This window comes from Volvox carteri (assembly GCF_000143455.1).
Source record: "Volvox carteri f. nagariensis unplaced genomic scaffold VOLCAscaffold_50, whole genome shotgun sequence".
NCBI lineage: Eukaryota > Viridiplantae > Chlorophyta > Chlorophyceae > Chlamydomonadales > Volvocaceae > Volvox > Volvox carteri.
The window spans coordinates 693,272-710,090 of NW_003307593.1; the positions used below are offsets into that span (position 1 = coordinate 693,272).

A 16,819-nucleotide genomic window follows, 5' to 3' on the forward strand; every position below is an offset into this window, starting at 1 on the left:
TCACTGCCATCTATGGTGGCAGTTATGCAAGGGTTAGCGTCCTGCAAGTTTAAGACCCCTGCAGTTGTAGCGCTGGCCAAGGCAACAGCATTTAAATGCCGTTATGGTGTTGTCTTAGGCGTCCTTTTTTTATGTATTTGCCAGCTTTTTTCCTGGCTGTTATTTGGTGGCTAGGCATAAAGTTGGCAGACCAAGTCCTGTTTATTGTGATAACCTTGGCATTTGTTGTACCACCTACTTGGTATACCGCTCGCAAAAACTAGTCAAGGACGTGGAGACTTATGAAGTCTTAAAGCTGCAAGATGCCAACACTTGCATAACTGCCACCATAGATAGCAGCGACATCTGCTTCCCAACCAACATTGACAGAATCATAAACAATTTTCCATAGCATCAATTGATTTTTCCGTTGGCTTGCCGACATGGAAGGGCCATGCTAGTTTCTGCCATGCAGAGTGAAACGTATGCAGCATGTCTGAAGTGCACAACATATCGATATGTGACTAAATATGTGCTGCTGTGGACTGAGTATGCCAGGATAGGCTATCTATGAAGGGATGCCTTTCCTAGTGCACTGACATACCAGGAGAATTACCAAACACTTTCTAGTGCTAGGCTCCATTCATAGCTTCTCCAATTCCTTCACACTCACACTGGACGTCGATCTCGATGTGCTCCTTGCGCCCTGTGAAAGAGCAGGGGCAGGCAACAGGATGCCTCAATTTCCACACGATAGGCAGGCATTTGGAATGCTCCATTCCTTGATACCTATGAAACTCAAGGCTCATCCAAGTCCTTGTCCTCGTATTGTTGTCGAGCTTCCTCGCGTACCTCGCGTTGTTGTTGTTGTTGGTCGTGCTTCAGTTACCATAGTGTCTTCAGGTGCTCGCATAAGCCTTTGTTATTAGGCTCCGCCGCCGACACTTCTGCAATTTCCTCGTCAAAAGACAGCATGTTTTCGCTAAGAGTGCAGTTAAACAAATTTCGCCTATTGTACATGGATAGTGATTAGTATGGCGGGGCTTGGGGTTGCTAAATCCTAATCGAGATTAGGATGCCCTGGAGTGGTCGCTAGTACGGCTGCCATGTAACTAAGCGCAAAGTAAATTCAGTATATATTCGAGACGTACCATGTTTCTGCTTTGCTGCAAAATGGCCGTCCCTCCATCCTCCATCTTGTTCAATCCTCGAACTATCTGAACGAATTCGCATACGCTTATGTCAACCTTGGCCACCGTGTCCCGAATCATTGTCTGAATACCTAGCCAACTTGCCGCTCCTAGCTCCATGTAAGTGCGGCTCGAACCGGTGGCGGCTTGCCCCATGTCGCCTGCAACACGGGTGTGGGTATACATAAACGGTGCATAAGGCCGGTAGTGCATACGGTTGAGCAGCTTTCGCTGCCCTGCACCAACGCTGACTGCGTCGGTGATAACATGGGGTCACGCCATCCAAAGAACTGCAGCAATTCACGGATGACGGTCAGCAGCTGTTTGATCGACAAACACGGCAATCCAACATACGGCTTATACAAATGTCCAAACTACACCAATAAAAAGTTGGGGAGGTGGGAACAAGAAACTCATCCTCGAAATTGTGGCAAGAAGAGGGTGCATGCACTCAGCGCATGGATGCAATTGAACAGGGAGGAGGAAATGCTCCCATCCTGTCCCCCTGTTGGCCCTCAGTTGCTAACGCGCCCATGCTGGCCAGAATGCCAAGAATGTTTCCTGATCAACAATTTGTGATACCCTCAGCCCAAGATCTGAAATGAAACGAATGCTCGGTGGCACATTGTCCCAGGCCTCCTCACCCTGGAATGGCGTTGGTAGTAAAGACAGATCATGGTGGAATTTCGCGCACCTCACACGCGCAGCAGCATTCGTGCAGCACGACAGCACACAAAAGGCAGCAGCAAGGCAGTACGACAGCCCTGGCTCTCCGGCTAGCGGCTCCCCCGAAAGCAAAAACTTAAAACGTCCACATCGTCAATACCACCGGGTGGAAATAATGAATGCTTCTCGGTCAGCAGAACGTTTGCCGAGGCGGTCGCTGCGGTGTCGGTTAGCTACTCTAGGCGGGAAGGCTTTCTCACAGCCGGGAAACCTTCCCAACACATAATCCAGCACCGAAGCTAATACAACTTGCGAGCTGACCAGGAACTAAGTTGACGTGCCGTTGATCCGCTAGATTTGGTTGGATGCTGGTGGTGAGTTGCCAAACTCAAAGAGTACACTCTGAAGTCGGATGGGGTGAATGGATTAGGGTGCCCCTCTAGCAGGGGAGAGCAGGGAATTGCCTCGGGAAGGAGGCCACTGGTGAAGCTTAACCACCCTGTAACAACATCAACTAGTAAGGGCTTTCAGGTGTTATGGTTATGCGGGCAGCAGTACCAATGACCCGTCCGCATTCACAGCTTCAACAGAAATGATACATAAGGAATTCTCTGGTCTGGGTTGACACTACTGCAATTAGCGGTTTAAGGTCCTGGGTTCGATTCCTGGGGAGACCCCCGAACTAGTCGGGAGCGCGAGATTATGGCTAGCTGCTGAGATGTGGAGTTGAGGTCACAGTTGATGGACCAGATTCGCACGCTGGATTGGTGGCGATTGCCGAACCCTCCGTCTCTTCGGGTGTTCGGGTGAATGGATGAGGAGGGGTCCCTGAAGGCTGGATCCGCCGCCTTGGACTTACAGTTCGTATGGCGAAGACAGTGTGGTAGTGGTGGATGGTGCTATAAGGTGATAAATGATCGTAGAACTGACAATGTGATAAAGCGGCCCAGAAGCCTCCCACTCTGTAACACATTACATTACATTACATTACATTACATAAGGAATTCACAACATAAAGATTCAGCCTGTCCCTGTGGCACGTGGTTATAAAGCACAAAGTCAGATGTCGCGCAGCAGTGCTTGATGGACAGCTCACTTTGCTCAGGTAACGTGAAACGTCCGTTACGTTGGCTTGCTCAGCCCTTAAGGCCCATAAGAAGATGGACGAACCTGTACGGCAGGGCCTCCCCACAGGAAAACGGCTCCATGACTCAGCAAAATGTCTATGAAACGCGGAACAATCCAATGCTGCTCCCTCTACGGACACAAGATAATAGTCGTCAGACACTGACCGTCCTAAGCAGCCTTGTCGTATGTATATACAATGTATGTCGTACGAGCCTGCTGTACAGCATGCAAGACTCAGGTTGTTTGTCATTGCGCTTTGGCGTATCCAACGTGAAATATTGGTGCCCGCCTGTGCAGCTGACCACCTATGCAGGGGGTGAACCATTGGTGCACCCGCCCCTTCTTCATCATCCCGCGTTCCAAACCATGGACATTTTGACAGAACACCCTTGTTTGTTCTGCCATACTAACCACAGCATAATAATTTGTTGTTGTGGCCATCCATTGAACATAACTCTCCTCCCTCCGTTAGGACGACGCGCTATGTGCATTAACAGCCAGTGTGCAAACAGATACATAGACCTCTGTGCTGCGAGCTCTCCCTCGGCCGAGATCCGCTTCAAAGAGCGTTTGTCGTTTCGGAATTTGACGCTAGAGGAAATAAGCCATAGAGCAAGAGAAAAATACCTCGCGGAAATAGAAAATAACCCTGGTCATTCCCCTGATTTACGCCTAAAGAGAAAGCCGATATTACAGCACCTGTGTAAACGTAAGGAGCAGGTTTGTAGCTGACAAGGGATGGGGATGCGACCCTGGCTGACAGCTTTCGGTTGTGAACACAGCTGCAGGATGGGGATGGCCCTGGTCGAAGGGATGGGAAGGGATACTGGCTGACAGGATGAGGATTGGGGGGACACAGCTGCAGGATGGGATTGGAAACGCTGGCCGTAGGATTGGGGATGGGACCCTTGCTGGCAGGATGGGAAACCTGTCTCAAGGGATGGGCCATTAGCACCGGCCCTTAAGATGGGAGATGGGAGTCGGTCACCCCAGCCAGGATGGGAGGATGGCTGACCACTACCACCCCCCGGGATTGGGGGATTAGACCCTTTTTGCAACCCTCTGCCTGGAGGGGCAGGGAGACAGAATGTCGATCCTTGTTGCGGTGATCCTCTTAACTTAATCGCCATGGTCCACACGGAGGCTGTGTACAGGTATTTAAGAGAGCTAAAAAAAGTGCTGCCACAACGAATCCAGTGTACTAATCCTGAAAAAACGTTGGGATCACAGTACTGCCAATGAATTGCGCTGCTATTTTTTCAGGAGTCATAACGAAGGCGTTAACTATGGACGTATGTTTTGCTGATCATGCATCGGGATCTCTTTCATGCGATACTTACATGCACAAAACCTAGTTAGTGGGCCGTCGTGCCATTCATTCTTGGGGCAAGAAGTACGCGTGGTTACGCAGTTCCACTATTGACAGCGTAACACCCTAAGTCCGCACGAAACAGCTCTGTCGAAATGTGGCCACGGAAAACAACCTGCGCCTTCCCTAGAATATAGTCACATTCATCGCCCACCCCTTGCCAGCGTCAAGGTCAGCCGCCTTTTTTTCCTTTGTGCTGCCTAACCCTGCCTGCCAAGTCTTCCCTGGGCTTCTTAGGTTGCCCGGGGGCAGGCCCAGGCAAGCGCCCTCCCGCCGACCCGCCAAGGCAGTGCTACCGCTGCACCTGGGGACGGACACGGGGACGACACGCGCCCGTCTCGGCTGTACCTCACGGGCCGCGACAGCGTAGGGCCAAGGCTACACGCATGGGCCGCGGAGGTTGCGTCCCTAAGATGTCCCATCTAAGTTTGTCCCGAGGAATGCGAGACTGGTGTCATGACAGCTTCTGTGCGCGTGTTTGTCGTAGCTGCCAGCTAATGTAAGACAGATATTTGACTGTGATGCTGCATTGGCGACTAAAACGCGCTGATGGAAAAGTCGATTGGGCCGCTCCAGCGTGGAGGCTTCACGTCGCACCCGGGTGTCCGTGCAGTCGTGCCCTCCCTAACCCAGCCTAACTGTCGGTGGCAGAATGCAAAACCGCAAAATGTCCATCTAGAAGCAAGCAAATGAACGTAAGGATGGTCCCGTAAAAGTCCTTACGAGCTCCTTTTACTTGTATATGACGGTACAAATTTCTGCTTCACGGCCATTCAGTCAGGGGGCCAGCCTGTCCGGAGCGGTTCCCGACCCTCCGCTGGACTTGCGTCACGTTGCGCCACAGTCAAACATAAGCATACGACGTCCGAAGGGGACCCTGCCCTGACCCTATATAGCAGCCAAACATTCTAGGGATATGCTTGCATAGCTGAATATGTCTTCAGCCACATGTCTGTCTGCTCCTGGAAAATTTGATGTCACATTGAATATTTCAGCTACTATTTTACTTAAAAATACTTCAGCACTCGGGTCGACTATTTCCTCCCAGAATCCTCCTGGAAATCTCATGCCCCAAGCCAACCAACATCATAACAACATCTTGCACGTGCTGGCGCCGTGCACGGTGAAATGCAGACTTGCGAAGGCGTCTTCTCCGCACCTTGTGTCGCCCCGAAATGACAATGGCACTCAGTCCTTCGTCATGGCTGTTGCTACGACACGTGCACCCTGCTTCGGGTGCCCCTAAAAGCCCCCGAGCAACCGACGGGGTGCTACCAAACACACAGTTTGAACCCAACGCACAGTTTTAAGACACGCCAACAGCAGCAAGTCAGGAGGACGTAGCGGCACGCCGATAGTCCACCTCTACATGGAGCGCCTGAACACCGCCACCACCACCACCACCACCACCACCACCATCACCATAATGATCAATATCATCCGTACCCCTCCTGACCCGCACTGACCCCCACTGACCTCCAGATCGCACACGCAGCGACGGTGGTGAAGCAGCTGGTCCTAGGTAACGATTCGTCCCTCTCAGCGATATCTCAGCCAGGTCTCAGCCATCGCTTGGACAACCAGCCATTACCCCGCGGCGTCATTGTCATCACCCTGATGAAAGGAAAGAGCCTATTCGCCCTTTATTCCACCTTCATCCCTCCCTCCAAGAAGTTCTTGCTGGCATCAGTCAACGCCAGCATCAATCGCTCCTCCTCCAACTCCTCGTACCCCCCCTTACGCGGGCCTCTTGGCAATGGTGATAGGTCCCTTAGCCAGCAGCGCCCTCAGCCCCGCCAGCTTCTCCTCCTCTTTGGCCGCGAAGGCAGCGGCGCGCTGGGACACCTCCTCCACTCGAGCCAGGCCCCGCTGACGAGCTGACTCAGCACGGCGGGCCTCTCTGTGTCGTACAACCACCAGGGTCCAAGCCGACAGGGTCATGGACAGGGAGGTGTGCGGGATACCGCGGAGGGGGCCATGCGGGAGACCACGTGATCCGAGAAATAAAAGAGTCAACTACTGCTGGCGGCATTGGCATAGGTGGCGGTAACGGCGGCCAAGTAGCTATTTCTATTCCCTATTGACCCCTTTACATTCATTCGGGTTCATTCGGCTTCAATGCAGCAGTAGGAGCTGATTCGAAGTAAGCCGAGTACAGTTAGCCGTTGGCGGTCTCGGAGTTGGCGTCCATTCATCCCGCCGGCCAGGCACTGCTGCTCTCACACAACGCAACGTCGCTCAATCCGCCCACCCAACTGCACCACCATGGGGGCCCTGACGCACGACCCACTTTCCCCCCTACCAACCGGGTTCGCCAACCACCATCACCATCCGCCTCAACCCCAGCCCGCACCCACACCACCGCCAATGCCTCCGTCACACATATACACACTGCTATCTCGCACCCACCTGGCTTTGGCTGCCTCAAAGCTGTCGCCGCCCCCCATCAGCTCGTCCTCCCCTCCCCTCCCAGCCCCGGGGATGAAGCCCCCGGGACCGTCATCGTCACGACTGCGTGCCAACTCCCGCCGAGCAGCCCGCTCCGCCAACTGATAGACACATGGCAGTTGGCACATGGCAGTTGGCGTCGGTTGGTACAGTTGCCAACGGTTTGGTTCGGGCAGCGACGGGTGGGTAGGCGGGTGAGGAGAGAGGTAGGCTGGGGTACGCTGTGAGTGAGGGCTGTAAGAGTTTCCGGCTTTAGGTGATACAGTCCAGGGGGCCCCGCGGTGAGAAGTCCAGGGAGGGGCTCTCCTATCCAGGAACAAACGACAACAGTACCAGTACCTACCAGCAGCATCTACAGCAATTGCAGCAGCAATATCAACACCAGCAGCCAGATTCACATTGATGAGCGCAACAGGCGCCGGGAGTAGCGCACAGAGGGAGTCCCCGCCTGCCCCGCACCCACCACCCACCACTTTATCTCGGCCCGTCTCCCTGGGCGCCACCTCCTCCAGAAGCTCCCGGGCCTTAGCACGATCATGACGCCGGGACTCATGACGGGCACCGGCTTGCCTGTGCGTATGTGAGTATGTACGTATATATGTATGTATATATGTATGTACGTATGTACATGGAGGGAGGTGCAATGACAGCAGGCGGGAAAGCGGTGTCGATGACGGCTGCGGCTGCAGGCAATCCTCCAACCCCCTCATCCCGCCCCAACTCTAAATTCGTCCCAGGAAAACCAGGGAGCTTATTTCTCTGCTTCCATCCCTGGAGGGAGGGACGGAGCCTCCGTTTCCCATCTCTTCGCCCTCACCTCATCTGAATCCGGATCTTAAATCCAATCAACCCCCGACCTCCCATACACATACACAAATCGGGTTCCACCAGCCACACTTACTGAGCTCGCTGGTCCTCCATGAACGCCGCCATGCCAGTTGCGGCCCCGCCATCGCCCCCGCCCCTGCCGAGCCCTCCGGCCGCTGCTGAGCCCCTGGCGGCCGCCCCACCACCCGCCCCGGCGAAGTTCCAGCGGTACTCTGTTCGCCGCTTGGGGGCCGCAACCAGGCCCGCGTAGTACCTGGGCAGTTCTCGGCAGGGGGGATTAGGGGGAGGATTGGAGGTGGGAGGGCAAGACGAAGCACGTCTTACCACGTCTTACGTCTATAAGCCCCCCTACTAGTATTAGCACACAGAGCTCTATCACCCTATCACCATATTGCTACCTGGGCGCCAGGCGGCCCTCGTTCCAGATTTGTACAAATTCCGAAAAGAGCTCCCGACTCCGTTCCGAACTCAGTTCTGAAGGGAAGGGGGTGAGCAGAGGGCGATGCGTGAAGAGGGTGCGGAAACATGTAATGATGATGATGCAAGAAGTCAAAAAAGGAAGTCCTCGGCCGAGGGCGCTCAACACGCCAACTGTGTGCCGGAGTGCAGGCAGTTGGGGTTGTATTGGCGGTGGAAGAGGCCGACGATGGGGCTGTACGGTTCGCGGTTCAGACCCGCTCATCGCGCTCCAATGCCAGGACAGGTGGGGTGGGGGTTGGGGGTGGAGGCTGAGCGACGACCTGTGTAATGACACCCATTTCTCCCCTTGCTCCCCCTTCCCCTCCTCCTTTCCCCCTAACCCCCCCTCCTCTTCCCCCTCCCCCTCCCCCCCTTACCATTGAACTGGGTCCTCCGCTCCTCTGCCAGGAAGGCGCTGAACTCCGCATGACGCCGGAAGTAGTCCTCATCACCGATGTGCTGCACAACCCCACGAACCTGCCCAGCAGGCCGAAAAGCGAGCAGGGGGAAGGACAGGGGGAAGGACAGGGGGAAGGAACACCGCCGCGAGTTCGGAATAGAAGGTATTTAGAAAGGCTGTGGTATGAACCAGGGGCTTCAGGGTCGCGGGGAAGGCCGCAGGTGCACAGTGAAAGGGGTGGCGGAGACACGTCACCGTGCTGTGAGCCCTATGAGCTCAGCTGAGCTGAGCACTGCTGAGCCGGCGCGGGGGGGGGGGGAAAGGGCGAATGGTGGCCAAGGCCGTTGGGAGCAGGCCTCTAGCCCCCGGCCGACAAAGGCTGATGTACCTTTTATATTGCCACGCTGTCTGGCAGCCTTTGCCACGTTGCCTCGCCATAGGGGATTGGCGCGATCTCCCTCTGATTACCTGTACACCCTACCTCACTGTTCTCAGCTCCCAATGTCACAAACCCTCCCCTTCCAAACCCTCCGTCCTCCTTTCCCCCGGTCCAGTGTACGACTAACCTGTACCGGCGGCAGGGGTCCCGACCCGGCGGGGGCGCCCACTCCGCAGGCCAGCGGTGTGGGTCCCGACGCGGGACCTGCACTCCCCCCTGGAGCGGAGAGCTGCTGCTCCAGGAAGGCCCGGGCCTGCCGTACAAGCTCGTCCTTATCCTTGTCTTTTGACTTTTCCTTGGATTTCGACTTGGAGTTGCGTTTTGACTTGGAGTCTTTGTCTCGCTTAGGATCTTTCTCGCGGTCCTTGGACTTCTTGTGCTGCGAGTTGGGAACATGCATGCCAAAGGTGCAGCACACGGAGAGGGAGGGAAGGGTAGTAGGGGATGTGAGCTGATTGAGGGGTTAGGAGATTGTTGCAGTCTTGTAGACATATGGGAAGCCGGAATAGCAACTACTGGCACATTATGAGGGGAGAGGTTTGGAGCGGGCCTAAGTGGATGGTCTTGCGCAGGTTCGTGCTCGACAGGGTGATCCGTGTGCTCGCAAGACATGGGAAGGGCGCCGGGGGGCCAGGGTCGTTGACTGTCTGCCCTCCGTCCCTTTCTGAAGTTCAGAAATCCTTTTGACGCATCCAGTTTGACTATTTGTTTGCTTGGAGCTTTTTAAAAGCTTACTTTCTTCGTCTCCTTCTTGTCGTGGCGGACATCTTCCCGCTCGCTGTCGCCTGCAGACCACAATTTCGCCAGGCCATTTTGTACCAAATTCACTCAATAGGCTGGTCCCCTGCGCTTCCCCAGCAAAAGGACTCACTGCTGCTGTCGTTACTGCTGCTGTCGTCGCTGCCTGAATCCTCACTTCGACGCCTCTTTTTGCTCTTATCCTTGCCCATCTTTGCGCCTATGCGTCAAGAGTTGTACATTTGCTATGCTAACCGAATGGAAATTGGAAGATTTGAATACGTTTTGCGGTCTTGGCTGAAATCTAAGCAATCAGAACAAGTTACAACATCGAAACATTACCAAGCCTTTATTATCATAAACCAAAAGGTACAGGCGACAAGGTGCGGACTTGCAAGCGGGTGTGGTCTGAGTAGAAAGGTCAACGGTCTTATCAACCGTGCAACCGTCACTACGCCACCTATCACGTGGCTGCCGAAATCTTACATTCCTAGGCCCTACCAAAGGATAGACAGAGTTACGTAAAACTCTGCCGTCTTAAGCCTACCTCCCTGCGACCAGGCCTGCACGTGTTTTTTTGGCAACTAACTTGCAGATTCAGCAACTTAAGGCAGTTGGGGCCAGACATCGGCGAACGGGATATTTATGGTATCGGGAACGGGTCTATATATCTCATCCTTGACCACGGACTAAGGTCGTCGGGCGGAACTTCGGGCGCATAACGGGAACCTCCTCCCCATACCCTGCTTGCCTTGTACGGTTGTATCATCGCAAATTGGTGTTAACCCTCTCTAGGGCCTATAACCCGTCCCTGGTGTTAATCCCCTCCCCGAGCCTCCCCTTAGTACCGGGGCCCCCGGGGGAACGCCTCTGGTTCCTTGGTGCTGTCCGAGCGCCGGGGTAAATGCGAGGTTCACCCTCGTTACCTGTTAAGGCGTTTTATGGCGTAAACAACCTTCGGGTGCGGATCCGCGATCCAGTCGAATCAGGTCGAATCCACTGGAAGATCACTCATTCATCTTTCAAGTCGTAGAGCCAGCCAAGGTCAATCTGTAGCAAAACCCTGGCGCTGGTATTCCAGCCAGTTTCCGCTCCAGGCCATGCACCGGGCGTTATGCACTGCGGTACACCAGCGTGTCGAGGGCCATCCAGATCCTCAGGATGACCGTTGTTGGCGATTATGCGTCGGCGGGTCCCCAGCCCAACCATATTCAACATTCATGCAATTCCTCGTCAAAGTCCATGTAAGCAGTGGAGTCACACCACGGCGCTTGGCCTAAAGGAGCCAGTGCGGCCTTGCGTCTTGAAATCTTGCCGAGGAACTGCCGGGCTTTGTAGACCCAGCAAACGCGCACGCAGCGCGCAGCATCCTGCAGCGTACGGTCGTGTAAAATTGCCCCAACCCCCCTGTTGTGCGATGACAAGACGCGCAGGCAAGCCGCGACAATGTGCTCAATGTTCGTCCGGTACCCAGCCATAAACCATCATAGCGCAGGGCAGCACCGCGCATGCAAAGCGGGAGAAGATGTACATTAGTGCGCAAAGGTATGCTGCCCGACTCGTGAGAAAGAGAGTCCAAGCCCGCCTCCTTTAGCTCCATGCGCAGTTCTCGAAAGAGCCATCATAGCAATGGACAATCCAAACCGTAACTCCAGCCCCCTCAGCCCATACTCCTAATTTAATCAATGAAGTGACTTATAAACCATCCGCACCAAGCCAACGCAATTAGCTGGAACACTCCACCCGGCCCCAGCCCCCAGCATGCAAGGGACTTTCCGCGCTCTCATGCATGCAAGCACTCTCCTGCCGCCCTTAGCCATAGGCCTGATAAAAAGCACGCGCCCCTAACTCCCCCCCTCCCGCGCCTAACACTACGTCCCTAACTCCCCTCCTTAGCTCCGTGTCCCCCATCCCTCCAGCCCACGACTCCTGCCTCCCTCTCAATCCGTCGCGTCGCATTTGGGTCTTATCCGAGTCCACCCTTCGCTCGAAAGTTATAGTATATAACAAACGCCTTAATTTTCCTTAATCTCCATCCACTTGCAAATCGGAAGGCATAAACTTTAAGGGCCCCTAGATAGCGTCAGCCCTTGGTTAGCTCTTGTCCCCGCGTCCGGATCCGATTCGAGCACCTGCTCGTTCATTTCCTTCATTCGTTGTTCCATCCTCATATCCACACGCGCCGCTAACACTCGTGTAGGCCAGGTATTGTCGTACAAACAGCAGCAGCAAAAACAAAAGCAACGACAACCCGATGCTGCTGGCGTTGGTGGAGGAGAAACTTGCGGGGCAGGAGCCCCAAGGAAGGATGTCGGTAACGAAGTCCCCGGCTGGGCCGGGCCGGTGCCCTTTCCCGCCTCTCTTCGCCCCGTGTCCGGTTTCCCCTTTCCCCCTCCCTTTCCCTTCCTCGGACTCAGTTTCCCGTTGTACCGAAGCTTCCACACAGCGGAAGGCACACATAGACGAACACAAGGCCACATGCATTTAGACTGTGGGGAGATTCCCTTCTGATACACAACCGCGGCATCTCGGCAGAAAACAAAATCCCCGCCCTCCAAAATCTTTCCGTTTCCAACACTCCTCTTCACGTTGTACTAGATGGGGGGGGGCCCCTGTCTACAGCAAAACCGAAGGAGGCGCGCCGCATCCCGCACAGCAATCCTCGCTCCATCCCAGCTCAACATGCAGCGCTGAGGCCCTCCAGGAGAGACCCATCGTAGATACCGCGGCTTACCACCACCGCAGCGGTTACCTGCCACTGCCACTGCCACTGCTGCGCTGGGTGACCTTCGCCAGTCGACGTGCCGCAGCCTCCTTCCCGCCGCCACGACCCCCCTGGGCACCACCCGCACCCTCGCCCGCCCCTAACTTACAGCAACAACACGGGCACAGGGCCCCCCAGCCAGCCTAAAAGCATCAGCAGCGGCCGCAACAGCTTCCGAAGCTCGTCCGTGCCATACTGCAGCACGCCCTGCGGAATCTCGCGGTGCAGGGCCTTACGCCGCGGATCGCCGCTCCCGATTTTCAGAACCTGCTCCAGGCTTAGCCCTGAACGCTGCAAGGATAACACAAGCTCCCGCATGGCCCCGGGCAGGCCGCTGTCCCGCAGCCGCCCCTCTACCGCCACACGCAACCGCTTAATGCCGTCTGACCAGGAGGCACATGCCTTGAGCCCCGCCACCTCACGATCCACCGCCGACAAAGTGCCGTCGGGGGCGGTGGCGCCGGCGGCGCCACCTCCACCGTCGCTGCGGGCAGCGGCGTCCCCATCGACAGGGACGGGGTCATCGGCTGCGCCGCCGCCGCTGCCGCCGTCGGACTCGCGTTTGCGCTTGCGCACCTCCGGTGCACCGTCGCCAACTCCGGCGGCGGCGGCGGAGGTTACTAGATGGGCGGCAGCGCCGCCGGCGGAGGACTTGCGTGCAGCCAGTAAATCGCCGCTGGGGACACGGCCGTTGGCCAGCGGCGCTGTTGCTGCTGCTGCTCCTGCTGTAGCACCATTCGCTCCCGCAGCCGCAGCCGTGGCAGCAGCAGCGGGGGGAGCAGGCCTGGGGGATACAACGATCTTGGCAGGGAGGCGTGCGGACGGTACGGTGGGGACATTGAGACGTGAGGGCCGCAGCGGCAGCGGGCCCTCCAGCGAACCCCCGAGCGGTGCAGCACGCCCATTGGCCGCCGCCCCACGGGTCATGTTCGGCGGCAGCTGAGGCCCATACACCTGCCGCGCTGGACCAGCGACGGAGCCGACTGGTGCCGCCCGCGGCGCGGGGCCCTCAGCCGGCGCCGCCGCCACTGCCGGCGGCGACACCGGCGCCGGCCGCGGCAGCTTCATGCTTTGCCTCGTGTAGAACAACAGATACGCTTGCTCTTGCCGTACCTGCTCGAGCGATGTGCCGTACACATGACTATCGTTCATGCACGACCATCCGCCGTGTGAGTCCCGTACAAATGCGTAGTAATGGCCGCTGTGCAGCGAGGCGCCCTGGTGCACCAAGACGCCCGTCAGGGTGTAAATGCTGCTGTGCCCGCCGCCGCCATCAGCACCGGCATCATCCCCTCCCGTCTCCGCAAGCTCCAACTCCTGCTGCTCTTCCTGCTGCTGCTGGCTGCTATCTAAACTATCGCGGCTCAAACGCCCGTTCGTGTACGCCTTGTCGTGCTGGTGATGGCTATAATCGCCGTGGCCATTTCCTTGGTCGTGATGGTGGTGGTAGTGGTGGTGGTGGTGGTGATGCCCGTTGCTAGCAGTTGCTGCAGCCTGCCGTTGCTGCTGCTGGTGCTGCAGCTCGGCTCGGCGCCGTGCCGCCGGCGGTGTCAGGAAGGGCTGCAGGTCCACGGTCTCCGCGAAGGCCACGTGCCGGGTAATCTTGCCCAGCAGACTTCCCCCGTCGAATCGCTTCAGGTGCAGCACCAGCACGTTGGGGTCATCCCAAATGGTGGTTTGCTTGATGGCGGGAACCAGCTGACGGCATTTGTCGCATTTGTACCTGGGGGAAGAAGGTGGAAGGGAAAAAGGCGTAGGGCACAGGGTTGGGGGAAGAAAGGGAGGGAGGGGACAAAAAGAGAAACATGAGCCACGAAGACCACCAGAAGCAGGAGCGTGCGGCTGGGGGCTCTGGGGTGGGAACTGACACGCCGCCAAGAGGAAGCCACCCCTGGGTGGCCATTCCTAGGAGCTCGAGGGCGATTGTATAGCGGTGGCGATAGCGGTGGTGGTGGTGGTGGTGGTGATGGTGGTGATGGTGAGAGATTGTAATTGTGACGGTGGTAGTGGCGGTAATGGTGGCGAATAAGGTAGCAGTGGAAACGGTGGAGCCCAAGGGTGGAGCCCAAGATGCGTGTGGAACAGCAGCGAGAGTGGAGACAAGGGAGTACCGGTTTTGTCAGCATGAGGCGGCAGAGGTGGTGGGCAGGTCGGGATGTCCCAAGGCGGCGGCCCGCACCGCACAGAGACCCTCATACGTGCCCCCGGCCCCCAGCCCCCATAACCGCCCAACCCGCCCCCTCCGCCTCAACTTGTTGTCGCCGTCCAAACGCTCCGCCTCAATGAATGACCGCAGCCCCTCATGTACGGAACGAGCCTGAGTGGGGGGGAGGAGTGGGGGGAGGGTTGGGGGAGAGATTGAGGTGCTGAGCAGCTGGAAAGCTGCGGAAAAGAATCCCCGTATAGAACCCCCATAGGCCCCCCAGGGGTTAGCAGCAGGAGTTACCGCACGTCCCTCGAGGGGGGAAAGCAGTTGTGGAAGTAGCCGCTCCCTTGCAACCCCCCACCCACCCCCCACCCCCCCAGAAGCAGCAGCCACTCTGCACCCACCCGGGCTATGTCCAACGGCAGTGTCGCGAAGGACTCGTACGTGTTGGACTCGTGACCGCACGCCAGGCAGCGAACTTGGCTCTGCCAACGACCCAGAAACAGCTCCTCGACAATGGTACGGCAACCCTGTACGGCAATACGGCATCATGAACTCTTTCTTTTGGGAACCTTCTTTCGGCTGCATCCAGCTGCGCACCGGACCGTCACAGCAGGTGTGTCAGCGTGTAACCAACAAATCCATTTCCCCCTCGTCTGGAGGGTTGTGGAAACCCCTCGTTGCGACTGAGGCTGCATTCCGGCCGCATTCCCATACCCGCATTCCCGTCCGGGTTTCCCGCTCCCACCACAGCCCTTCCTAACCAGACAAAGAGCTCACCACTGCCCTGCGCAGCACCCCGCCAGGTGAAAGTGCTCCCTCCCCGGCGACTCCCGCCCGCTGCTCACGACCGCCATCCGCTCCAGGCCGTCAATCCCAACCGGCCCCTCCCCTGGCGCCCTTACGGGACAACTTAACCCGGTACAACCCCAAGTAAGTGGTTTTGACGAACATTCACCGGATTCCCTTCCGCTACCCCACACACCGCCACAGGGGCCCCGCAGTCGGCGTACATTGCTGCTGCTGCGTTGCGCCCCTCGAGAGGTACCTTTCCTCGGTATCATTCTTGGTGTGTAAACAGTCGGGTTCCGCTGTGGTCCGGGTCCGGGTCCGGTTGGGCTGCCGGTTGGGCTGCCCTTATGAACCCCATGACGCCTCGACAGCCATCCCGCACAGACAGCCGCCTGCACACCAGGGCCCCCATCTAACGACACCTAGCGACCCGGCGCATCCGGACCGTCGTCCTTCCTTCCCCTTCTTCCCCCGGCCCCGTAGTCTCTATCCCTCGCCGTCCGACCCACCCGGGATGCGGTGCTCTAAATACACACAGCACTTAAGCCCACCCGCCCACCCACAGACGTGGCCGCGTACCTTGGGCGCCCCCAAAGCCAGCGCAGCCCTCCTGCCATCCCTCTCCATCACATCCAGCACGGCCGTCAGCAGCTCATGGCTGTCCTCCTGGCGGCCCCGCACAAAGGCGCGGCTGAAGAGGTGCAGGTTGCGGACCACCTCTGTGGGACTGACAGCTGACCCCCGGGTGCCACGTAGCTGTGCCGATAGCTGCCGCTCTATGATGCAAAAGGTGCAGGGGCCCTGGGCTGCGGAGGCCAGGCCGCCGAGGGCCCCGCTCAGACGGGTGGATCCGGATCCGGGGGAGGAGGAGGAGGAGGCGCGTGGGCATGAGGAGGAGTGGGTACGGCCCAGGCAGAGGTGGGCTAACGGGGGAACGTAGGCGAGGCACTGTTGGGAGGGGAGGGGAAGAGGGGGAGAGGTGGGGCGCGAGCGGGGGAGAGGAGAGGGGGTTAGGGGGGGTAGGGAGACACGCCGAGGGGTGCCAGATTGGTTCCGGGCCGTCGCAGCCAAAGGTCAGCTAACGGCTTACCTGGAGCGTGGAGTTCAAATAACACGAGTTGCCAAGGTTGCTTAGCCCCGCTCCCGCAGACTGGTTACCCTTCCAGCGCGCGGGAAGGTTCAGCACGCTCGGCTGGATCTGTGCAGGGAAAGCACCAACCACAGGATTGCTCGTGGACGGTATGGGGTCGCACGCCTTTGACATAACCCTCTGTGCATGTGCCGTGATCCGGGTTGAAACCCCAAACCTGGAAGGCACACTAACCTGAACAGGAGTGCCCGACCCCCCCCGAGATGCCCCGCTGCCGCCATGATGCATAACGAAGGCCAAATACCGAACGCTCCAAGGTTTTGCAAGTTAACCACCGAGGCACACAAAATGTGCCTCCTTATATGCATACGCCTTCCTTTTTT

General features: G+C 57.4%; 3 protein-coding genes across 3 annotated transcripts; all 3 read right to left on the bottom strand.

Annotated features, from left to right (window-relative positions):
- Window positions 1–622: 622 nt before the first annotated feature.
- On the bottom strand, window positions 623–5,105 carry VOLCADRAFT_96231 (uncharacterized protein; the record flags this gene model as incomplete). The annotated part of the gene is made up of 5 exons (XM_002955310.1): window positions 623–685; window positions 1,131–1,330; window positions 3,663–3,745; window positions 4,487–4,636; window positions 5,056–5,105. The coding sequence occupies 5 exons, from the start codon at window positions 5,103–5,105 to the stop codon at window positions 623–625; spliced, it is 546 nt and encodes a 181-aa protein (XP_002955356.1).
- Window positions 5,106–6,069: 964 nt separating this feature from the next.
- Window positions 6,070–9,856, bottom strand: VOLCADRAFT_96232 (uncharacterized protein; the record flags this gene model as incomplete). The annotated part of the gene is made up of 9 exons (XM_002955311.1): window positions 6,070–6,232; window positions 6,742–6,881; window positions 7,251–7,350; window positions 7,682–7,861; window positions 8,007–8,082; window positions 8,445–8,544; window positions 9,034–9,285; window positions 9,642–9,691; window positions 9,778–9,856. The coding sequence occupies 9 exons, from the start codon at window positions 9,854–9,856 to the stop codon at window positions 6,070–6,072; spliced, it is 1,140 nt and encodes a 379-aa protein (XP_002955357.1).
- Window positions 9,857–13,482: 3,626 nt separating this feature from the next.
- On the bottom strand, window positions 13,483–16,610 carry VOLCADRAFT_65702 (uncharacterized protein; the record flags this gene model as incomplete). Its single annotated transcript, XM_002955312.1, has 7 exons — window positions 13,483–13,731; window positions 13,999–14,131; window positions 14,661–14,725; window positions 14,959–15,084; window positions 15,111–15,136; window positions 16,189–16,294; window positions 16,437–16,610. Coding segments are annotated over 7 exons (879 nt in total), but the record flags the coding sequence as incomplete, so codon positions are not given.
- Between the last annotated feature and the right edge of the window lie 209 nt (window positions 16,611–16,819).